The sequence below is a fragment of the Coregonus clupeaformis genome, chromosome 21, assembly GCF_020615455.1.
Source record: "Coregonus clupeaformis isolate EN_2021a chromosome 21, ASM2061545v1, whole genome shotgun sequence".
NCBI classification, from domain to species: Eukaryota; Metazoa; Chordata; class Actinopteri; order Salmoniformes; family Salmonidae; genus Coregonus; species Coregonus clupeaformis.
In genome coordinates this window covers 52,538,930-52,557,560 of record NC_059212.1, presented here as the reverse complement: position 1 = coordinate 52,557,560, position 18,631 = coordinate 52,538,930, and the positions used below count along the sequence as shown (strand labels likewise).

Sequence of the window (18,631 nt, the reverse complement as noted above, 5' to 3'; positions counted from 1 at the left end):
GCTGTTTAGAAGCCTCTTGGACCTAGACTTTGCGCTCCGGTACCGCTTGCCGTGCGGTAGCAGAGAGAACAGTCTATAACTAGGGTGGCTGGAGTCTTTGACCATTTTTAGGGCCTTCCTCTGACACCGCCTGGTATAGAGGTCCTGGATGGCAGGAAGCTTGGCCCCAGTGATGTACTGGGCCGTACGCACTACCCTCTGTAGTGCCTTGCGGTCGGAGGCTGAGCAGTTGCCATACCAGGCAGTGATGCAACCAGTCAGGATGCGCTCGACGGTGCAGCTGTAGAACCTTTTGAGGATCTGAGGACCCATGCCAAATCTTTTCAGTCTCCTGAGGGGGAATAGGCGTTGTCGTGCCCTTTTCACGACTCTCTTGGTGTGCTTGGACCATGTTCATTTGTTGGTGATGTGGACATCAAGGAACTTAAGCTCTCAACCTGCTCCACTACAGCCCCATCGATGAGAATGGGGGCGTGCTCAGTCCTCTTTTTTTTCCTGTAGTCCACAATCATCTCCTTTGTCTTGATTACGTTGTGGGAGAGGTTGTTGTCCTGGCACCACACGGCCAGGTCTCTGACCTCCTCCCTATAGGCTGTCTCGTCATTGTCGGTGATCAGGCCTACCACTGTTGTGTCATCGGCAAACTTAAATGATGGTGTTGGAGTCGTGACTGGCCATGCAGTCATGAGTGAACAGGGAGTACAGGAGGGTGGTACTCAGTGATGTGTTGTGTTGGTTTTGCCCCAAACATAACGGTTTGTTTTCAGGACAAAGTTAATTTCTTTGCCATTTTTTGCAGTTTTACTTACGTGCCTTATCGCAAACAGGATGCATGTTTTGGGATATTTTTATTCTGTACAGGCTTCCTTCTTTTCACTCTGTCATTTAGTATTGTGAAGTAACTACAATGCTGTTGATCCATCCTCAGTTTTCTCCTATCACAGCCATTCAACTCTAACTGTTTTAAAGTCACCATTGATTGGCCTCATGGTGAAATCCCTGAGCGGTTTCCTTCCTCTCCGGCAACGGAGTTAGGAGGACGTCTGCATCTTTGTAGTGACTGGGTGTATTGATACACCATCTAAAGTGTAATTAATAACTTTACCCTGCTCAAAGGGAGATTTACCAATCTACAAATAGGTGCCCTTCTTTGCGAGGCATTGGAAAAACCTCCCTGGCCTTTGTGATTGAATCTGTGTTTGAAATTCACTGCTCGACTGAGGGACCTTACAGATAATTGTATTTGTGGGATACAGAGATGAGGTAGTCATTCAAAAATCATGTTAAACACTCTTATTACACACAGAGTGAATCCTGAACTTATTTAGGCTTGGCATAACAAAGTGGTCAAACACTTATTGACTCAAGACATTTCAGCTTTTCATTTTTAATAAAAACATAATTCCTCTTTGACATTATGGGGTATTGTGTGTAGGCCAGTGACACAATCTCAATTTAATCCATTTTAAATTCAGGCTGTAACAAAACAAAATGTGGAGAAACTCCAGGGGTGTGAATACTTTCTGAAGGCACCGTAGTCAGAGACAACACTAGGACCACACTTCCCTGACCTGACCAAACAGTGAAAAACATCCCACTGGGTCAAACATGTTGTGGTTGTTATCTAGGTCAGATTACCCTCCAGTATGAGACATTCATATGTGCATGTCTAACAAGCTCAGGGTGTAATTAGCTATGTAGTTCTACAGGTTGCATTAGATTTATGTGGCGGTATAAAAAACGGCAGTACTGACAGTTCTGATGAATCTAGCAGGTTAAGCTAGAAAGTGTTGACTAGTAGTTGACAGAATAACTGATGATTGCGCCAGCCGGTGCACCCTGACTATTTTGACTGTGGTAAATCAGGCCTGACTACAGTATGATGACCATGGTTAAGGCCTTGAGTTTCTCCTGAGCTGACCAGGAAAAGCCTAGGTGACGACTGACAGTGTTGACTGTAGTTGGTGACGCCAGGCTAAGCGGACAGTGCCAACACATACTCTGGACACCATTTTCCTGACACAGATTAAAGTCTTGGACTAAAATGCAGTTAATGGAAATTCTCCACGAAACATGATTCAAGAGCCTTACTGGTGACTGCTGTAGTAGTTGAAGCCTGGCTATGCTAACAGACTTACTGATGACTGCTATAGTAGGTGAACCCCACAAAGGGCAGCTGGTTGCCCACAAAGGCCTTTGGTATGGGGAAGGTCTCCTCGTCTCCCCGGTCCTCCTCAATGTCGTCAAAGTTACTGGTGTCGATGTCACTGCTCAGCTCAGGCACTACCGGGGCCGCCGCTGGAAACACAGATAGACAGAAGGTGGAGGAGAGGAGAGGAGAGGAGAGGAGAGGAGAGGAGAGGAGAGGAGAGGAGAGGGAGAGGAGAGGAGAGAGAGGAGAGGAGAGGAGAGAGAGGGAGAGGAGAGGAGAGGAGAGGAGAGGAGGGAGAGAGGAGAGGAGAGGAGAGGAGAGGAGAGGAGAGGGAGAGGAGAGGAGAGAGGAGAGGAGAGGGGAGAGGAGAGGAGAGGAGAGGAGAGGGAGAGAGGAGAGGAGAGGAGAGGAGAGGAGAGAGAGGAGAGGGAGAGGAGAGGAGAGGAGAGGGAGAGAGGAGAGGAGAGGAGGAGGAGAGGAGAGGGAGAGGAGAGGAGAGGAGAGGAGAGGAGAGGAGGAGAGGGAGAGGAGAGAGGAGAGGAGAGAACCGAAACATGATTCACCGCAGGTGGAGAGGTATTCTCATAGTTTTCTGAGGTGGTGCGGAGGCACATTGAGTTGAGAACTTGAGATCATGTTGTGGGGGGAAATGCCAGTCAAACTTTGAGGTGTGTACTGCACTTTAAAACTGGCCAAATATAGATTCCAGTACAAGGAGATGGGAGATACAAGTGTAAACAACACAGTGTCAGGGGAGTTGGGATATGCAAGAAACACACTTCCATTACATACTTGTGTAACAAGACAAATATAAGCATACCCTGAATTATTATTACTCTAAATCATTCCCATATGAAATAAAATAGTATTTATCACATGTACCGAATACAACTAGTGTAGACTTTACAGTGAAATGCTTGCTTATGAACCTTTCCCAACAATGCAGAATTTAAATATGATAATTTTTTAAAATGGTAACCAACACAAGAGGAAAAAAACAAAATACACAAGAATGGAGCTATATACAGGGAGTACCAGTACCAGATCAATGTGCAGCGGTTCGAGGTACTTTAGGTACCTATGTACATGAAGGCAGGGTAGTGACTAGGCATCAGGATAGATAATAATAAGAGTAAAATAAAGAACAGAGTAGCAGCAGCAAATGATGAGTATAGAAGTGTGTGTGAGAGAGTGCACATATGTCGATGTATGTTTGTTGGTGTTGTCAGTATGTGTGTGTGTGTTGTGTGTGTGCGTATATAGTGTTTGAATGTGTGAGGGATTTGTGTGGGAGTGACAGTGTAGTGTGTGAGTGAGTGTGTGTGTGTGTGTGTGTATGGTGTGTACATACAGTGAGGGAAAAAAGTATTTGATCCCCTGCTGATTTTGTATGTTTGCCCACTGACAAAGACATGATCAGTCTATAATTTTAATGGTAGGTTTATTTGAACAGTGACAGACAGAATAACAACAACAAAATCCAGAAAAACGCATGTCAAAAATGTTATAAATTGATTTGCATTTTAATGAGGGAAATAAGTATTTGACCCCCTCTCAAAACATGACTTTTCTTGTAGTTGGCCACCAGGTTTGCACACATCTCAGGAGGGATTTTGTCCCACTCCTCTTTGCAGATCTTCTCCAAATCATTAAGGTTTCGAGGCTGACGTTTGGCAACTCGAACCTTCAGCTCCCTCCACAGATTTTCTATGGGATTAAGGTCTGGAGACTGGCTAGGCCACTCCAGGACCTTAATGTGCTTCTTCTTGAGCCACTCCTTTGTTGCCTTGGCCGTGTGTTTTGGGTCATTGTCATGCTGGAATACCCATCCACGACCCATTTTCAATGCCCTGGCTGAGGGAAGGAGGTTCTCACCCAAGATTTGATGGTACATGGCCCGTCCATCGTCCCTTTGAAGCGGTGAAGTTGTCCTGTCCCCTTAGCAGAAAAACACCCCCAAAGCATAATGTTTCCACCTCCATGTTTGACAGTGGGGATGGTGTTCTTGGGGTCATAGGCAGCATTCCTCCTCCTCCAAACACGGCGAGTTCAGTTGATGCCAAAGAGCTCGATTTTGGTCTCATCTCACCACAACACTTTCACCCAGTTCTCCTCTGAATCATTCAGATGTTCATTGGCAAACTTCAGACAGGCATGTATATGTGCTTTCTTGAGCAGGGGGACCTTGCGGGCGCTGCAGGATTTCAGTCCTTCATGGCGTAGTGTGTTACCAATTGTTTTCTTGGTGACTATGGTCCCAGCTGCCTTGAGATCATTGACAAGATCCTCCCGTGTAGTTCTGGGCTGATTCCTCACCGTTCTCATGATCATTGCAACTCCACGAGGTGAGATCTTGCATGGAGCCCCAGGCCGAGGGAGATTGACAGTTATTTTGTGTTTCTTCCATTTGCCAATAATCGCACCAACGGTTGTCACCTTCTCACCAAGCTGCTTGGCGATGGTCTTGTAGCCCATTCCAGCCTTGTGTAGGTCTACAATCTTGTCCCTGACATCCTTGAAGAGCTCTTTGGTCTTGGCCATGGTGGAGAGATTGGAATCTGATTGATTGATTGCTTCTGTGGACAGGTGTCTTTTATACAGGTAACAAGCTGAGATTAGGTGCACTCCCTTTAAGAGTGTGCTCCTAATCTCAGCTCATTACCTGTATAAAAGACACCTGGGAGCCAGAAATCTTTCTGATTGAGAGGGGGTCAAATACTTATTTCCCTCATTAAAATGCAAATCAATTTATAACATTTTTGACATGCGTTTTTCTGGATTTTTTTGTTGTTATTCTGTCTCTCACTGTTCAAATAAACCTACCATTAAAATTATAGACTGATCATTTCTTTGTCAGTGGGCAAACGTACAAAATCAGCAGGGGATCAAATACTTTTTTCCCTCACTGTATAGTCTAGTGAGTGTGCGTAGGGTCAGTGCAAGATAGTTTGGGTACCATTAATTGACTATTTAGCAGTCTGGCTATTTAGCAGTCTGAGGAGAGAGCTTGGGGGTAGAAGCTGTTTTAGAGCCGGTTGGTCCGAGAGCCGATGCTCCAGTACAGTCTATGGCTCAGGTGGCTGGAGTCTTTGGCAATTTTTCAGGTCTTCCTCTGACACCGCCTGATATAGAGGTCCTGGATGGCAGGGAGCACGGCCACAGTGAGGTACTGGGCAGTCCGCACCACCCTTTGTAGCGCTTTGCGGTCAAGGGCAGTACAATTGCCAGTGATGCAGCCAATCAAGATGCTCTCGATGGTGCAGAGGATCTGAGGGCCCATGCCAATAATTTTCAGCCTCATGACGGGAGAAGAGGTGCTGCCTTTCCCGCTTCACTACTGTTCAGGTGTGTGTGGACCATGTTAAGTCCTTAGAGATGTGGACACCAAGGAACTTAAAGCTCTCGAACTGCTCCACAACAGCCCCGTCGATGTGGATGTGTGCGTGCTCTGCCCTCTTTCTCCTATAGTCCTGACACCACACTATCTCTTCTCTGCTTATGGCAATGTTCTGCTGTCAAATATGTCAGTCCTTCTCTCCCCCATAATCTTAAACTGTCTCTTGTCAATCTAGATTACTTAGGAGATAAAATGTATCAACTATAAAACACCAGCACTCAGTCTGACAGTTGATACAGTAGGTATGCGGAGGGGTGACAGAGTTCTGGTTCACACACTGAACCTGGCATCCTATTCCCTATGAAGTGTACTACTTTGCACCTTTTCCCTATGAAGTGCACTGCACAGATGTAAGGCTCACCACATATGTAAGGCTCAGGCCAAAACAAGTGCACTTCATAGGGAATAGGGTTCCATTCCTAGGTCACCCAGCTAGTCAACTAGGGGAGCATCTAGAGGAGCAGCTAGGACAGCTGGTGCTGGAGAATGGCAGGGCATGCCAGAGCAGGGCTAGGAGCGGTGTGGCCAGGCCAAAGTGCTGACTGCAGCCCTTCAGCGTATTTAATATAAACCCAGTAAAGAGCTGCTATAGCCAGTGGATTTACATTTAGCCCTCCGCCTCTAATCTCTCCGCTGTAGCCGGAGACCACATCAACACTAACGCCAGGGTGCTGTTCGGTAGGGTACACCGCAGCAAAAAGCTTTGCAACAGAAAACCAAAATGAGCGTTTCTTATAGGACAAGTTCTGGTAGTACCGCCCCATTAAAAAAAAAAAAAATCTCCCTACTGTACATGATCCCGTTCTCACCCTCAAAATCATCCATCCAGGTTTCAAATTGGTTTCAAACTGATAACACCACTAAAAGTGGAATCGTTGCAATCACTCAGTGCGTGGCCATGGGTTACTGAATGAAATGAATGGTTCTTATTCTGGAATTTCCTGTGACTGTCCTCAGTAGGTCAATGGGAAAACATGTATTTTCACTAACAGCAGTTAATCAACAGAGCAGTGCAGAGTGAGGGGGTTAAGGGGGTGTTACAAACACATAGGAATCATGAAAGCGCTCCTGGTTGACCTGAACACAACTCACTCTCTCTGATGTTCTCCCATGTCCACTGGTCATTCTTGAAGAAAGGATGCCTCTTGATCTCATCCACCCCGTTACGGCCCAGTCGCACCTCCCTGGTAACAGGAAATTAGAACAACGTACTGTTTAGTGATTCTGCAATCCACTGATAATGTCCATTATTATACAGTCTATGGATTTGAAACTAACTCTCTGAAAACAACTGAGTGAAAGCTTCTCGACATGAATGATAGCTCTTCAGATGATCACAGCTCGATGTTTGAGTGATTACTAAGTCTAATCAAGTCAATGAGTTCATAACACTAGTCCCTTTCCATCTACTTGTCAACTAGGGAAATCATTGGTAAAACAAGAAAGATTTATCTGACTAAAACTGTATAAATCAGGGCTTTCCGCGCCACCAGTTTTTATTTCCTAACTGCGCATAAAAATAAAGTAATCATCATCACCCTCACCTGTCAGTCAGGAAGGCACAGATAAGGTTCTTGGCATCCTTGGAGATGTCGCTGTCTTCAGGAAAGGTCAGTGCGTTCTTGTGGTTCATGATCTTACTGTAAGTCCCCACCAACGAGTCAGCATAGAACGGTGTGTCACCTATAGGCACACAAATCCACAGGCAGTGAGGTTAGCTAGTGAACGCAGCCAAGCCAACATATTTTGAATGGTTCTCAATGGGGGTTTGCTTAGCCTAAATGTAAACCCTTAACCATTACCCTAACCTTGAACAAATGTTGATCCCTATACCTGGCCTCAACTTTGGGATGTGCTGGTTGACTATCCACTTCCTTTAGGTTGAGGCAATGTAGGGCTGGGTGATATATCGTCTTAAGGTATACTGGTATGGATCCACATACCGGTATGGATTTTTACCATACCGTCTATAAAAGGTATTTTGATACAGTGTTAAATAAATGAAAAGCTCTACAAATTGGACAACTGTCAGTTTTGTCCTAGTTTGGTTGAGTATACAACAATCAGAATGGAGGAAGCCCATTGAAACCACTTAGAATTCATTAGTTGCTATCCTAGGGTCATGAACTACTAAAAATATATTCCTAAATTATTTTATTCTGAAAAAAAAGAAAGACTTAAATACCACTAAATAAGGAAAATATTGTGATATGACATTTTGGCCATATCACCCAGCCCTACGGCAATGTCTACAATAAGTGGCCACAAAACAATCACAAACAGACTGAAAAACACACACTTGGCTATAAACACAAACACACTGGAAGTCTGGAGTCATTCCAGAGACCACATCCATCCAGGTTCAGTGTGTGAACTGTTGTTTTCTTTACTTTATTTTTATTTAACTATGCAAGTCAATTAAAAACAAATTCTTATTTACAATGACGGCCTACCAAGAGGCAAAAGGCCTACTGTGGGGACGGGGGCTGGGATAAAAAATTAAGTAAACGTGAGTGGCCAATGTGTGAAACAGGATACTGTATATGCAGTACAGGAGCAACAAGATGGTATTCTTTCCAACTTAATCATTGCATAGTATGGATTAATGTCATGATGATTATACACTGCTCAAAAAAATAAAGGGAACACTTAAACAACACAATGTAACTCCAAGTCAATCATACTTCTGTGAAATCAAACTGTCCACTTAGGAAGCAACACTGATTGACAATAAATTTCACATGCTGTTGTGCAAATGGAATAGACAACAGGTGGAAATTATAGGCAATTAGCAAGACACCCCCAATAAAGAAGTGGTTCTGCAGGTGGTGACCACAGACCACTTCTCAGTTCCTATGCTTCCTGGCTGATGTTTTGGTCACATGCTGGCGGTGCTTTCACTCTAGTGGTAGCATGAGACGGAGTCTACAACCCACACAAGTGGCTCAGGTAGTGCAGCTCATCCAGGATGGCACATCAATGCGAGCTGTGGCAAGAAGGTTTGCTGTGTCTGTCAGTGTAGTGTCCAGAGCATTGAGGCGCTACCAGGAGACAGGCCAGTACATCAGGAGACGTGGAGGAGGCCGTAGGAGGGCAACAACCCAGCAGCAGGACTGCTACCTCCGCCTTTGTGCAAGGAGGAGCACTGCCAGAGCCCTGCAAAATGACCTCCAGCAGGCCACAAATGTGCATGTGTCTGCTCAAACGGTCAGAAACAGACTCCATGAGGGTGGTATGAGGGCCCGACGTCCACAGGTGGGGGTTGTGCTTACATCCCAACACCGTGCAGGACGTTTGGCATTTGCCAGAGACCACCAAGATTCGCCACTGGCGCCCTGTGCTCTTCACAGATGAAAGCCGGTTCACACTGAGCACATGTGACAGACGTGACAGAGTCTGGAGACGCCGTGGAGAACGTTCTGCTGCCTGCAACATCCTCCAGCATGACCGGTTTGGCGGTGGGTCAGTCATGGTGTGGGGTGGCATTTCTTTGGGGGGCCACACAGCCCTCCATGTGCTCGCCAGAGGTAGCCTGACTGCCATTAGGTACCGAGATGAGATCCTCAGACCCCTTGTGAGACCATATGCTGGTGCGGTTGCCCCTGGGTTCCTCCTAATGCAAGACAATGCTAGACCTCATGTGGCTGGAGTGTGTCAGCAGTTCCTGCAAGAGGAAGGCATTGATGCTATGGACTGGCCCGCCCGTTCCCCAGACCTGAATCCAATTGAGCACATCTGGGACATCATGTCTCGCTCCATCCACCAACGCCACGTTGCACCACAGACTTTCCAGGAGTTGGCGGATGCTTTAGTCCAGGTCTGGGAGGAGATCCCTCAGGAGACCATCCGCCACCTCATCAGGAGCATTCCCAGGCGTTGTAGGGAGGTCATACAGGCACGTGGAGGCCACACACACTACTGAGCCTCACTTTGACTTGTTTTAAGGACATTACATCAAAGTTGGATCAGCCTGTAGTGTGGTTTTCCTCTTTAATTTTGAGGGTGACTCCAAATCCAGACCTCCATGGGTTGATAAATTTGATTTCCATTGATAATTTTTGTGTGATTTTGTTGTCAGCACATTCAACTATGTAAAGAAAAAAGTATTTAATAAGATTATTTCATTCATTCAGATCCAAGATGTGTTATTTTAGTGTTCCCTTTATTTTTTTGAGCAGTGTACAATATGACAAAACAAGGGGAAGATGTTATGTACTACCAGAGTCAAATAAGAGAGGGAATAGAAGACTATCCTCAATGGTATTTTTGCTGCCTGCAAATTAATGGGAATACTCTGCTCCAGAACTACAATAGGGGTTCAAACTGTATGACCAGTTTGTTTCCGATCGTAACAGCGTGAGAAAAGGTCTCGTATTGCGACTCACCGACGAGCATCTCATACAGGAAGACTCCCACGGACCACCAGTCACACTCCTGGCCGTAATATCCATCTCCTCCCTGGGATTTTAGTACCTCTGGTGAAATGTAGTCTGGCGTTCCCACTGCTGTGTCGCATCGTACCATACCATCCTGAAACAGCATGAATCATATTAAACTACTATTCTACTGTATTTATATACACTGCTGTGTCGCATTGTACAAAGCTTGTATGCTCTAAAATGCATAAGCTTTCACAGCTCAAGAAAGCAAACAAATTGTAGGCCTAAGTGCTGATACAGTGCCTTCAGAAAGTATTCATACCCCTTGACTTATTCCACATTTTGTTGTATTACAGCCGGAATTCAAAATTGATTAAATTGATTTCTCTCACCCATCTAAACACAATACCCCATAACCACAAAGTGAAAACATGTTTTTAGAAATTGTAGCAAATTTATTGAAAATTAAATACAGAAATCTAATTTATTCACAACTCTGTCAATACTTTGTAGAAGTACCTTTGGCGCCGATTACAGCTTTCAGTCATCTTGGGTATATCTCTGTATCAACTTTGCCCATCTGGATGGGGATTTTCTCCCATTCTTCCTTGCAGATTTTCTCAAGCTCCGTTAAGTTTGATGGGGTGCGGCGTGAACAGCAATCTTCAAGTCTTTCCACAGATTTTCAAATGCAATTTAAGTCTGGGCTTTGGCTGGGCCACTCAATGATTTTCACATTCTTGTTCTGAAGCCAGTACAGTGTTGCTTTGACTGTATGCTTGGGGTCATCGTCCTGTTGGAACGTAAATCTTCGCCCCAGTCTAAGGTCGATTGCACCCTAAAGCAGGTTCTCATCAAGGATTTGCCTGTATTTGGCACCATTCATTGTTCCCTCTATCCTTACCAGTGGCTGCCACCACCATGCTTCACGGCAGGGATGGTGTTAGCCTGGTTTTCTCCAGACATAGCGGTTTGCATTCAGGCCAAAGAGTTATTTTTTGTATCATCAGACCAGAGAATGGTTTGCCTTATGATCTCAGTGTGTTTTACGCGACGTGCCTTTTTGCAAACTCCAGGCTTGCTGTCATGTGCCTCTTTCTCAGGAGCGGCTTCCGTCTGGCCACTCTCCCATAAAGCCCAGATTGGTGAAGTGCTATAAAGACTGTTGTCCTTCTGGCAGGTTCTCCCATCTCAGCCAAGGAACTCCGCAGTTCTGTCAGAGTGGTCATTGGGTTCTTGGTCACCTCCCTGACCAAGGTCGTTCTTGCCTGGTTGTTCAGTTTGGTCGGACGGCCAGCTCTAAGCAGAGTCTGGGTAGTTCCATATTTTTTCAATTTCCCAATGATGGAGACCACTGTGCTCCTGGAAACTTTCAACACTCTAGAAATGGTTTTATACTCTTCCTCAGATATAATAAATCTGATGAGGCAATCTCAGAGATCTACGGACAGTTCCTTGGACTTCATGGTATAGTTTTTGCTCTGACATGCACTGTCAACTGTGGGACCTTATATAGACAGGTGTGTTTCTATCTAAATCATGTCCAAACAATTGAATTGGCAACAGGTGGACTCCAATCAATTTGCAGTGACATCAAGAATGATCAAAGGAAATCGGATACACCAGATCTCAATTTGGAGTGTCATAACAAGGGACTGTGAATACTTATGTAAATTAGATAGATGCATTTCATTTTCAATACATTTGCAAACATTTCAAAAAACATGTTTTCACTGTCATTTTTTCACTGTCATTATTGGTTATTGTGTGTAGATGGGTGAGAAAAAATATATTTAATCCATTTTGAATTCAGACTAACAACAAAATGTGGAATAAGTAAAGGGTTATGAATACTTTCTGAAGGAAAAGGAAGAATGCTAAGTAAATGTGTTAAAAACAGGTCTAAATATTGATAAACCATCACTAAGCTTAATTAAATAGAGCATTTGGAAGCAGCAAACAGTTGAAACCCTTGGACAACAGTCTACTCTACAGGGTGATAGTGTCAACTAACTCCTCATTATCAGTCATGGTGCGTTGGAAGGCTAGTGCGATAGCTACCTTGTTCATTTTCATACAGGTCCCAAAGTCTGCCAACTTCAAGTGGCCTGCTTTGTCTAGCAACATGTTATCAGGCTTCACGTCCCTGAAAAGACACAAAAAGACACTTAAGGGATAATCAACAAGCGGCTATGCGTTCTCTGGAAAATAATGAACGACATGGAAGGTGTCTTCCATGATGTGCTAGCGGAGTGAAACTGACCTTCAACTGAGTTGCATTACGTTTCCAGAGAACACATAAAACCCTGAGTTGATTATCCCTTTTATACCATGGCTATAATTAAACACATTTACCGCTACAAATGTGTTCATTTGCCGGTAGAAATGTGTTCAACATCCACGAAAGTAGCTAGCAAGTTTACTAGATAGTAACAGTAGTTGCCTTGTTTAAGCAAACATACAGACTTGCTACTTTAGCTAACCAAACCAGCAGTCCTAGCTTGCTATTATGACATTTGAATTCAGCAACGCCAATGTTTTCAATTGGATTTTGCTTTCAACAGCAGCTCAATCACATAACATGTAAGAATGAACTATAGCCATTGAATTCTACCATGCAAATATACCATGCGTTATAGGGAAATAATGCACGCTCTAGAATGCCCTTCAAGCCAATCAGAAACAAGTATTCAACAATGCCATGGTATAAAGTAATATAACAAACCAGCAGTTCTCTAACCTAAAACCTGATATTATACAAGCAAAGCATTCTCAAACCAACAACAGTACATTCAACTGGTGATTTAAGTCCCTGTCAAGAGAAAGTTTCTCAAATTCAGGGAGGCTTTAGAAGGGTGGCGAAAACTGCCACTACAGAAAAGAGGTAGACATAGAGACACTCAAGAGACCTTTAGAGTAGAAGAGGTCCAGTACCAGTAACAGCAACAGTAGTACCTGTGTATGAATCCCATGGCGTGGATCCCATCCAGAGCCAGAACCACCTCGGCGGTGTAGAAGCGGGCCCACTTCTCAGGGACGTCATAGTTGCTCATCAAGTTGACCAGGTCTCCACCGGGCATGTACTCCATCACCATGTAGAGGTAGCGGTTGTCCTGGAACGCATAAAACAGCTGGGGGGGGAGAGATTAGGGTTAGTGACCAAACATCATTAGGAGGAATGGAGAGGAAAGAAGCAAGAAATGGAAATAGCATGAATATTCTGTTACAATTGCCTGAATCTCAATCACTGTGCTTCCTAACATATTGTTCCTAGTAGGCAAAGTGAGGACGAGACTAGGGAGTCTCTATAAAGAACTATACACTATTCAATTATCCATACCTGCACCACCAAGGCGCTGTTGGCAAAGGCCATGATGTCCCTCTCCTCCCAGAAGAAAGCAGAGTCCGACCTCTTGATCATCTCAAACTTGCTAAGCAGCTTCATGGCGTATACCTTCATCGTGGCTTTGTGTCTTACCTGGGAGAGATGGGAGAGGAGAGAATCTAGTTAGGGCATATGGCTTGCATCAAGCCAAACCTATAGCCATATAATAATAATAATAATAATAATAATAATAATAATAATGTTATACTCCTATATCTATCTGCACTAGATGTATAAAGGGCAGACACATAAAAGTTGATGCGATTCACTCAGGACAAATTAGCATAACCATAATAGCAATCCTCACCAACTGCACTTCTCCAAACGCCCCCCTCCCAATAACCTTGACCACCTCATAGTCCTCCGCTTTCATCCGCAGGTCCCGGATCTTACTGATGGTGTCCTTATCTAAAGAAGAGAGGTGGAGAGATGACATTAAGAGGAAACTTGTTAGAACAGGGTAAGCTGGTAACCTGGGTAGATCAGTAAATGACTAAAGGGACTTTGTCCATCGACTCAGGCAGAGATTTCTAAAAAAGATAAAAATAAAACAGCAGATGAAAATCTGCAATAATAACGTCACTGGATATCTGAAGTATCAGTACCATTGAACTTGGATGTTGCATCCTTGACATGCTCTCTACATTTGGGTTGCATACGGTCTCCAGAGATATCATTCATACCATCCAAGGTTGTGTGTTTTCTGGCAGACAAAGCAGTTAAAGAAACCTCTGTCTTTCAGCTGATAGCGTTTCTCCACTGACTGCTTTACAGAGTGTGTTACAGTACTGAGAGCCTAACTGATGTAACAACTCTGGCTTCCGCTACCCTAGGGAAGATAGTATTCAGCCAAATTTGGTCATAGCTGAACAGGAGGGATCGTTTTTCTATTTGCATGGGTCACAACTGGCACAAGAATGCATGGAAAAAAAGGGGGGCTGAGTGCAGTGCATCAGAGGTCAATTGATCTAAAAATAAAGCCAAGGACTAGAACTATTAAAATGAGACCATTTTGAATGCAGAGTCGTTTCCAGCAGTTACAGCTTCAGGGTTTCAGAAAGTAAAGTACATGAACCCCCTACTTGAGAAGTGGTATTAAAAAACAGTGCGATAAACATACATTTTTAGAAGCATTTTAAACACGATTTTATTCAGAGATGCTTGGACTAAAATATGGGGGGAGAAAATAAAATCAGGTGTTTGTGCTGTCCGCAGAGCTGTCGGCTAATGTGACTGGGTGTAGCCTAGGCCTATAGGCTACTGGTCTCATACAGAATATGATTAGACTATATGTCATGGGTTAGTAGTGCGCAAGGAGGAGAGCACTAGCAGTACAAAGAGTACAGACCCCCTGAGGGGATGCCATTGGCAACCAGCTCCTCTCTCAAAACAGCTAACTATTACCATAATGTCCTTCAAGGCCTCTCCAACACTGAAAGAAGTACCCAGCAAGACTAATTGAACAAATAGCCTGTGACAGATTTAGCCCAAAGGCTTTACAGTAGCTTGTATTGACAGTTTGTTTCTAATACGGGGAACAGTTTGTGAAGAATTGTCGTCATCTATGGTAGATGCTTTACTGCCATTGTAGCCACATACATTTAAAATATATAACCATATTCATAAACTAATGACACGCCAAAGTTGCAGACAGTCCTTGTGTTAAAATGCCATAGACTCTATATAAGTTCCACAGTCATATAGACATGGTGGTCCCCCATTCTGAAGGGGTTTAGTGGTGAACCAGTCATGATAGACACCATGTGGGTCACCAGCCACTAATTAAAGCCCCTTTGTTGGGGACACCGAATGGGCTGAGCTGCAGACACAATTGTGCCCTGGCCTGTATAGAGGCGAGGCGGTGACCCAAAAACAGCCTCCACTCTATCGTCTGCCTGCGTGTGTGTTCTACAAATTTGATGGAAGTGACAGAGGGATTCTGCACAAAGGAAGGAGGACATATGGGGAGAAGAGCCTTGTATGGGCCAGCTACTTACATCTATTCAAGAAGTTGTCGATGCTTTTGTTTTTTCTCAGGGCTGGAAAGTCAAGGTCGTACACCAACGCGTCCAAGCCATCCTAGAGAGAGAGAAGAGAAGCATTAATAGAAAGGTCTTGAAGTCTATGCTAAGACCACAACTGGGGGAAATTCTCTACAATACTCTAACCAGGTCACTACTAGCATTATGTAGCTAGCTTACAGTAGAACTACCGTATTTTCCACACTATAAGGTGCACCGGAGTATAAGCCGCAGCAGCTAAATTGAATGATGTGTACATATATAAGCCGCACTGGACTATAAGCCGCAGGTGTTTTAATGTTTAATTATGTTTAATTACCATATGTAAGGGTTCTGATGGACAGTCCCTTTCGTCTCAAATCTGAAACACCAGGATGGTCCACCTCTAAAATTTTCAATTTTCATTTCGGTGGCGACTGTTTCAGCTTTCAGTCGGATCTGCACGGTGGAAACACCTCGGCCGTCTGCTCTCCAATCTTCAAGAAAGTCTTCAAGTTCGGGCCATCTAGCTTTTTTTGACTTTTTGCATTGAGACAGTTCGTCCCGCTGGCGTCTCCAACGTCTCACCATTGACTCATTGATGCCAAGGCTACGTGCAGCAGCTCTATTTCCTTCTTTTACAGCCAGATTGACTGCCTTTAACTTAAAAGCTGCATCATATGCATTTCTACATTTGTTTTCCATAATGAGGGTTTGTGCATGAAAACTTCCTTTGCACAAACTGTCTCGCTCTCGTAATGTCTGTCTGTCTTGCTCTCGTTCTGTCTCTCGTACCACTCTCGGTTCCACTTTTACTTTTGCGCGCTACCTGTCTCACTCTTTTCCGGCCTCCAGCTTTTCCTGCTGGAGCCCGCCGCTAAAGGTGGGGGCGCGGACCGGTCATAGAGCCCATAGAGTTAAAGTTGGTGGACTGTAACCTGTAAAATCCATATATTTAGGAGGTCTTCTAGTGGCCGTTAGCTGTAAAAATCCATAGATTAGCCGCACCGTTATATAAGCCGCAGGGTCGAAAAATTGGAAAAAAGGCGCGGCTTATAGTCCGAAAATTACGGTAATATCTGGTGCAAAGCATGTTAACTGGAGGTTATAGGCTATAACCCAGCTATATGCCAAACCATCACAATAAGCAACCCTGCAAGTAGTAGACTCAAACTGGCTTAGCCAACAGTGGCCAAGGTTTTCAGCTAATCACAAACAAAATATCCTATCCTGTGCCACTTGTAGCCTAAACGGTTATAATTTAGTTAAACCGATTAATAGCCGATCTAATGACGGGTTTAAAAGGGTTTTGTTTTACAACTTCATCCATGTTTAGGGAGTTTTAGACTCTAGAAAAAAACTCCAAGCCACATTAAGCTATAGGGCTAGTGTGCTACACTACACACAATCACAGCAATGGTGTGATGTCAAATGTCTGACTACCTTTGGTCTTCAACAAAAGGATGGACAGAGCCTATTCAGTCAGATGGAACAGCTCATTCCCATACAGCAAGATCGCAAAAAAGATCCCAGAATGATGTACATAAGAAACAAAATGATCCATGGCCAGCTTAGCCACAGGCATTGGGCGTCACACAAGCATTGAGACTTCATTAAACACCTGGCAGCAACTCCTCAGAACAGCAACTGAGGTAACTGAAGAACCATAAAGCTCCCCATCTGATGACTGATAAAACAGTGGGTCGTGAACTTCTCAGGTCAGGGAGCTCTTCAATACAAACGTGTCTGGTTGATGGAGTTCCTACCTTACAGTCAGCTTGGCAAGGCATAGACAATTAGCACCTTAACTCAAATGGACCTAGTCCATGGAAAAGTATATAAATGCTGCAGTGACAGACAGTCATCTCTACAGCTCATCATGACATAAGGTCATCCATATGATTATATTACTCCAACATGATGATTAACCCCCATTCATCGCCCAGCTGTGAACATAGAGCCTGGTGTGCCTGGGTAGGGCCCTGCTGGGGAAGAAGAAGTGCTACCGGCTGGCAGACCAGCAAGATTTAACCTAATCTTCCTTAATCCAGGACGTCTCACACAAAGAGGGCAGTGGCACATCACTAAGATAGCAGTTGTATCCAGGGCCTATAACAGGACATGTACAGTTCAGTTGTATCCAGGGCCAGGCCTATAACAGGACATGTATGGTTCCTTCCTTGGCTTCCCCACGAGTGAGAAGGAACCTTACCCTTCATTATTCTGATCGAGTAGGGCCTAGATGTAATGTCTTGTGACACATGAGCACAGGACTTTCACCTTTGTCTACCTAGTTGACTTAAATAAGCAATCTGTTTGAAAACAAAATAGATGACACTACAGACCCGACCTTCCTCCTGCCTCCTAATGGGGAAACAAAACAAAAAGCCACATGGTGAATCAGCTGCAGCTCAGACAAGCAGTTGAATCCTCTTCAGTAACTCCACTAATGGCTGCGGATGGTGTAGAAGTGTTTGTGGTGGTCATAGCCTCTTTAGACTTGCAGTCTCAGGGAAAGAGGGGGGAAAACTAGACATTCAAAGAAGGGGGAGGCGACAGTGTAGAGTAAGAAAAATGGGAGAGCTGGCTAGATCAACCCACCCGCTAGACATGGTTGAGGATAGATGCATAGATTTCTCACACAGCAGCTCTTCTAAATGGTGGGCTGAGTGTTTCATACAGAGGGGAAAATGTGGCCTTGTATGTTGACCATGGTGCAGAGCAGATGAGAAAGCCTCTCCCTCTCTCCCCCTCCCCCCTCTCCTAGAGAACTCTGGGTTGCCGCAGTTCGCATTCCTTAACAGGACTCTACACGTCAGAGTGCTATTTTAAGTATGTGGCCAAGCAAGTTCAACAAAATGTTGAAAAAAAATCAGAATAATTGTACAAAAGTCACAAAGTGAGGCCCCTTCTTTTCAATTAGTACTAATGGGTTAACAAGATTATTATGAGGGGTCGGGTGTTATTTTCCATCCACCGGGAGAACAAATGAAGGAAAAAACAAAGAAAGCTGAAAGGAAGCCATGTTAGGAATTTGGTACGACTTGGTCTGAATGGAATGACGAGAGACAGCGCATAGGGTGAGCATGAAGTGAAACCACTTACTGGAAAATATAAGTCTAGGCCTAATTACAATAACAACAAAGCTGTTGCTAGCTAGAGAGAGGAGAGTTTACCTGAGAAAAACATTGGCAGGGGACTCATTCAAACACCTGGAGTCAAACATTAACTTGAATTTGATATTAACTCAGAACAACAAAGAGAGTCAACTCAATTTCAGCAACATTACATTTTGTACATGTATTGTCTTCAGATAGG

At 44.3% G+C, this 18,631-nt stretch overlaps 1 protein-coding gene across 3 annotated transcripts in view; it reads right to left on the bottom strand.

The window, feature by feature from the left end:
* The window catches only part of LOC121535371 (rho-associated protein kinase 1), a 68,696-nt gene that overhangs the window by 26,128 nt on the left and 23,937 nt on the right, over nucleotides 1–18,631 (bottom strand). For all 3 annotated transcript variants that reach the window (XR_005994734.2, XM_041842388.2, XM_041842387.2), the window contains exons 2-10: nucleotides 15,311–15,392; nucleotides 13,621–13,721; nucleotides 13,269–13,406; nucleotides 12,884–13,059; nucleotides 11,990–12,074; nucleotides 9,935–10,079; nucleotides 7,094–7,232; nucleotides 6,642–6,733; nucleotides 2,139–2,298 (exon numbers count right to left, since the gene is read on the bottom strand). Coding sequence is in view for 2 of the 3 variants with exons in the window: in XM_041842388.2 (XP_041698322.1) it covers nucleotides 2,139–2,298; nucleotides 6,642–6,733; nucleotides 7,094–7,232; nucleotides 9,935–10,079; nucleotides 11,990–12,074; nucleotides 12,884–13,059; nucleotides 13,269–13,406; nucleotides 13,621–13,721; nucleotides 15,311–15,392 (1,118 nt within the window). In the remaining variant the exon portion in view is untranslated. The remainder of the gene's footprint in view (nucleotides 1–2,138; nucleotides 2,299–6,641; nucleotides 6,734–7,093; nucleotides 7,233–9,934; nucleotides 10,080–11,989; nucleotides 12,075–12,883; nucleotides 13,060–13,268; nucleotides 13,407–13,620; nucleotides 13,722–15,310; nucleotides 15,393–18,631) is intronic.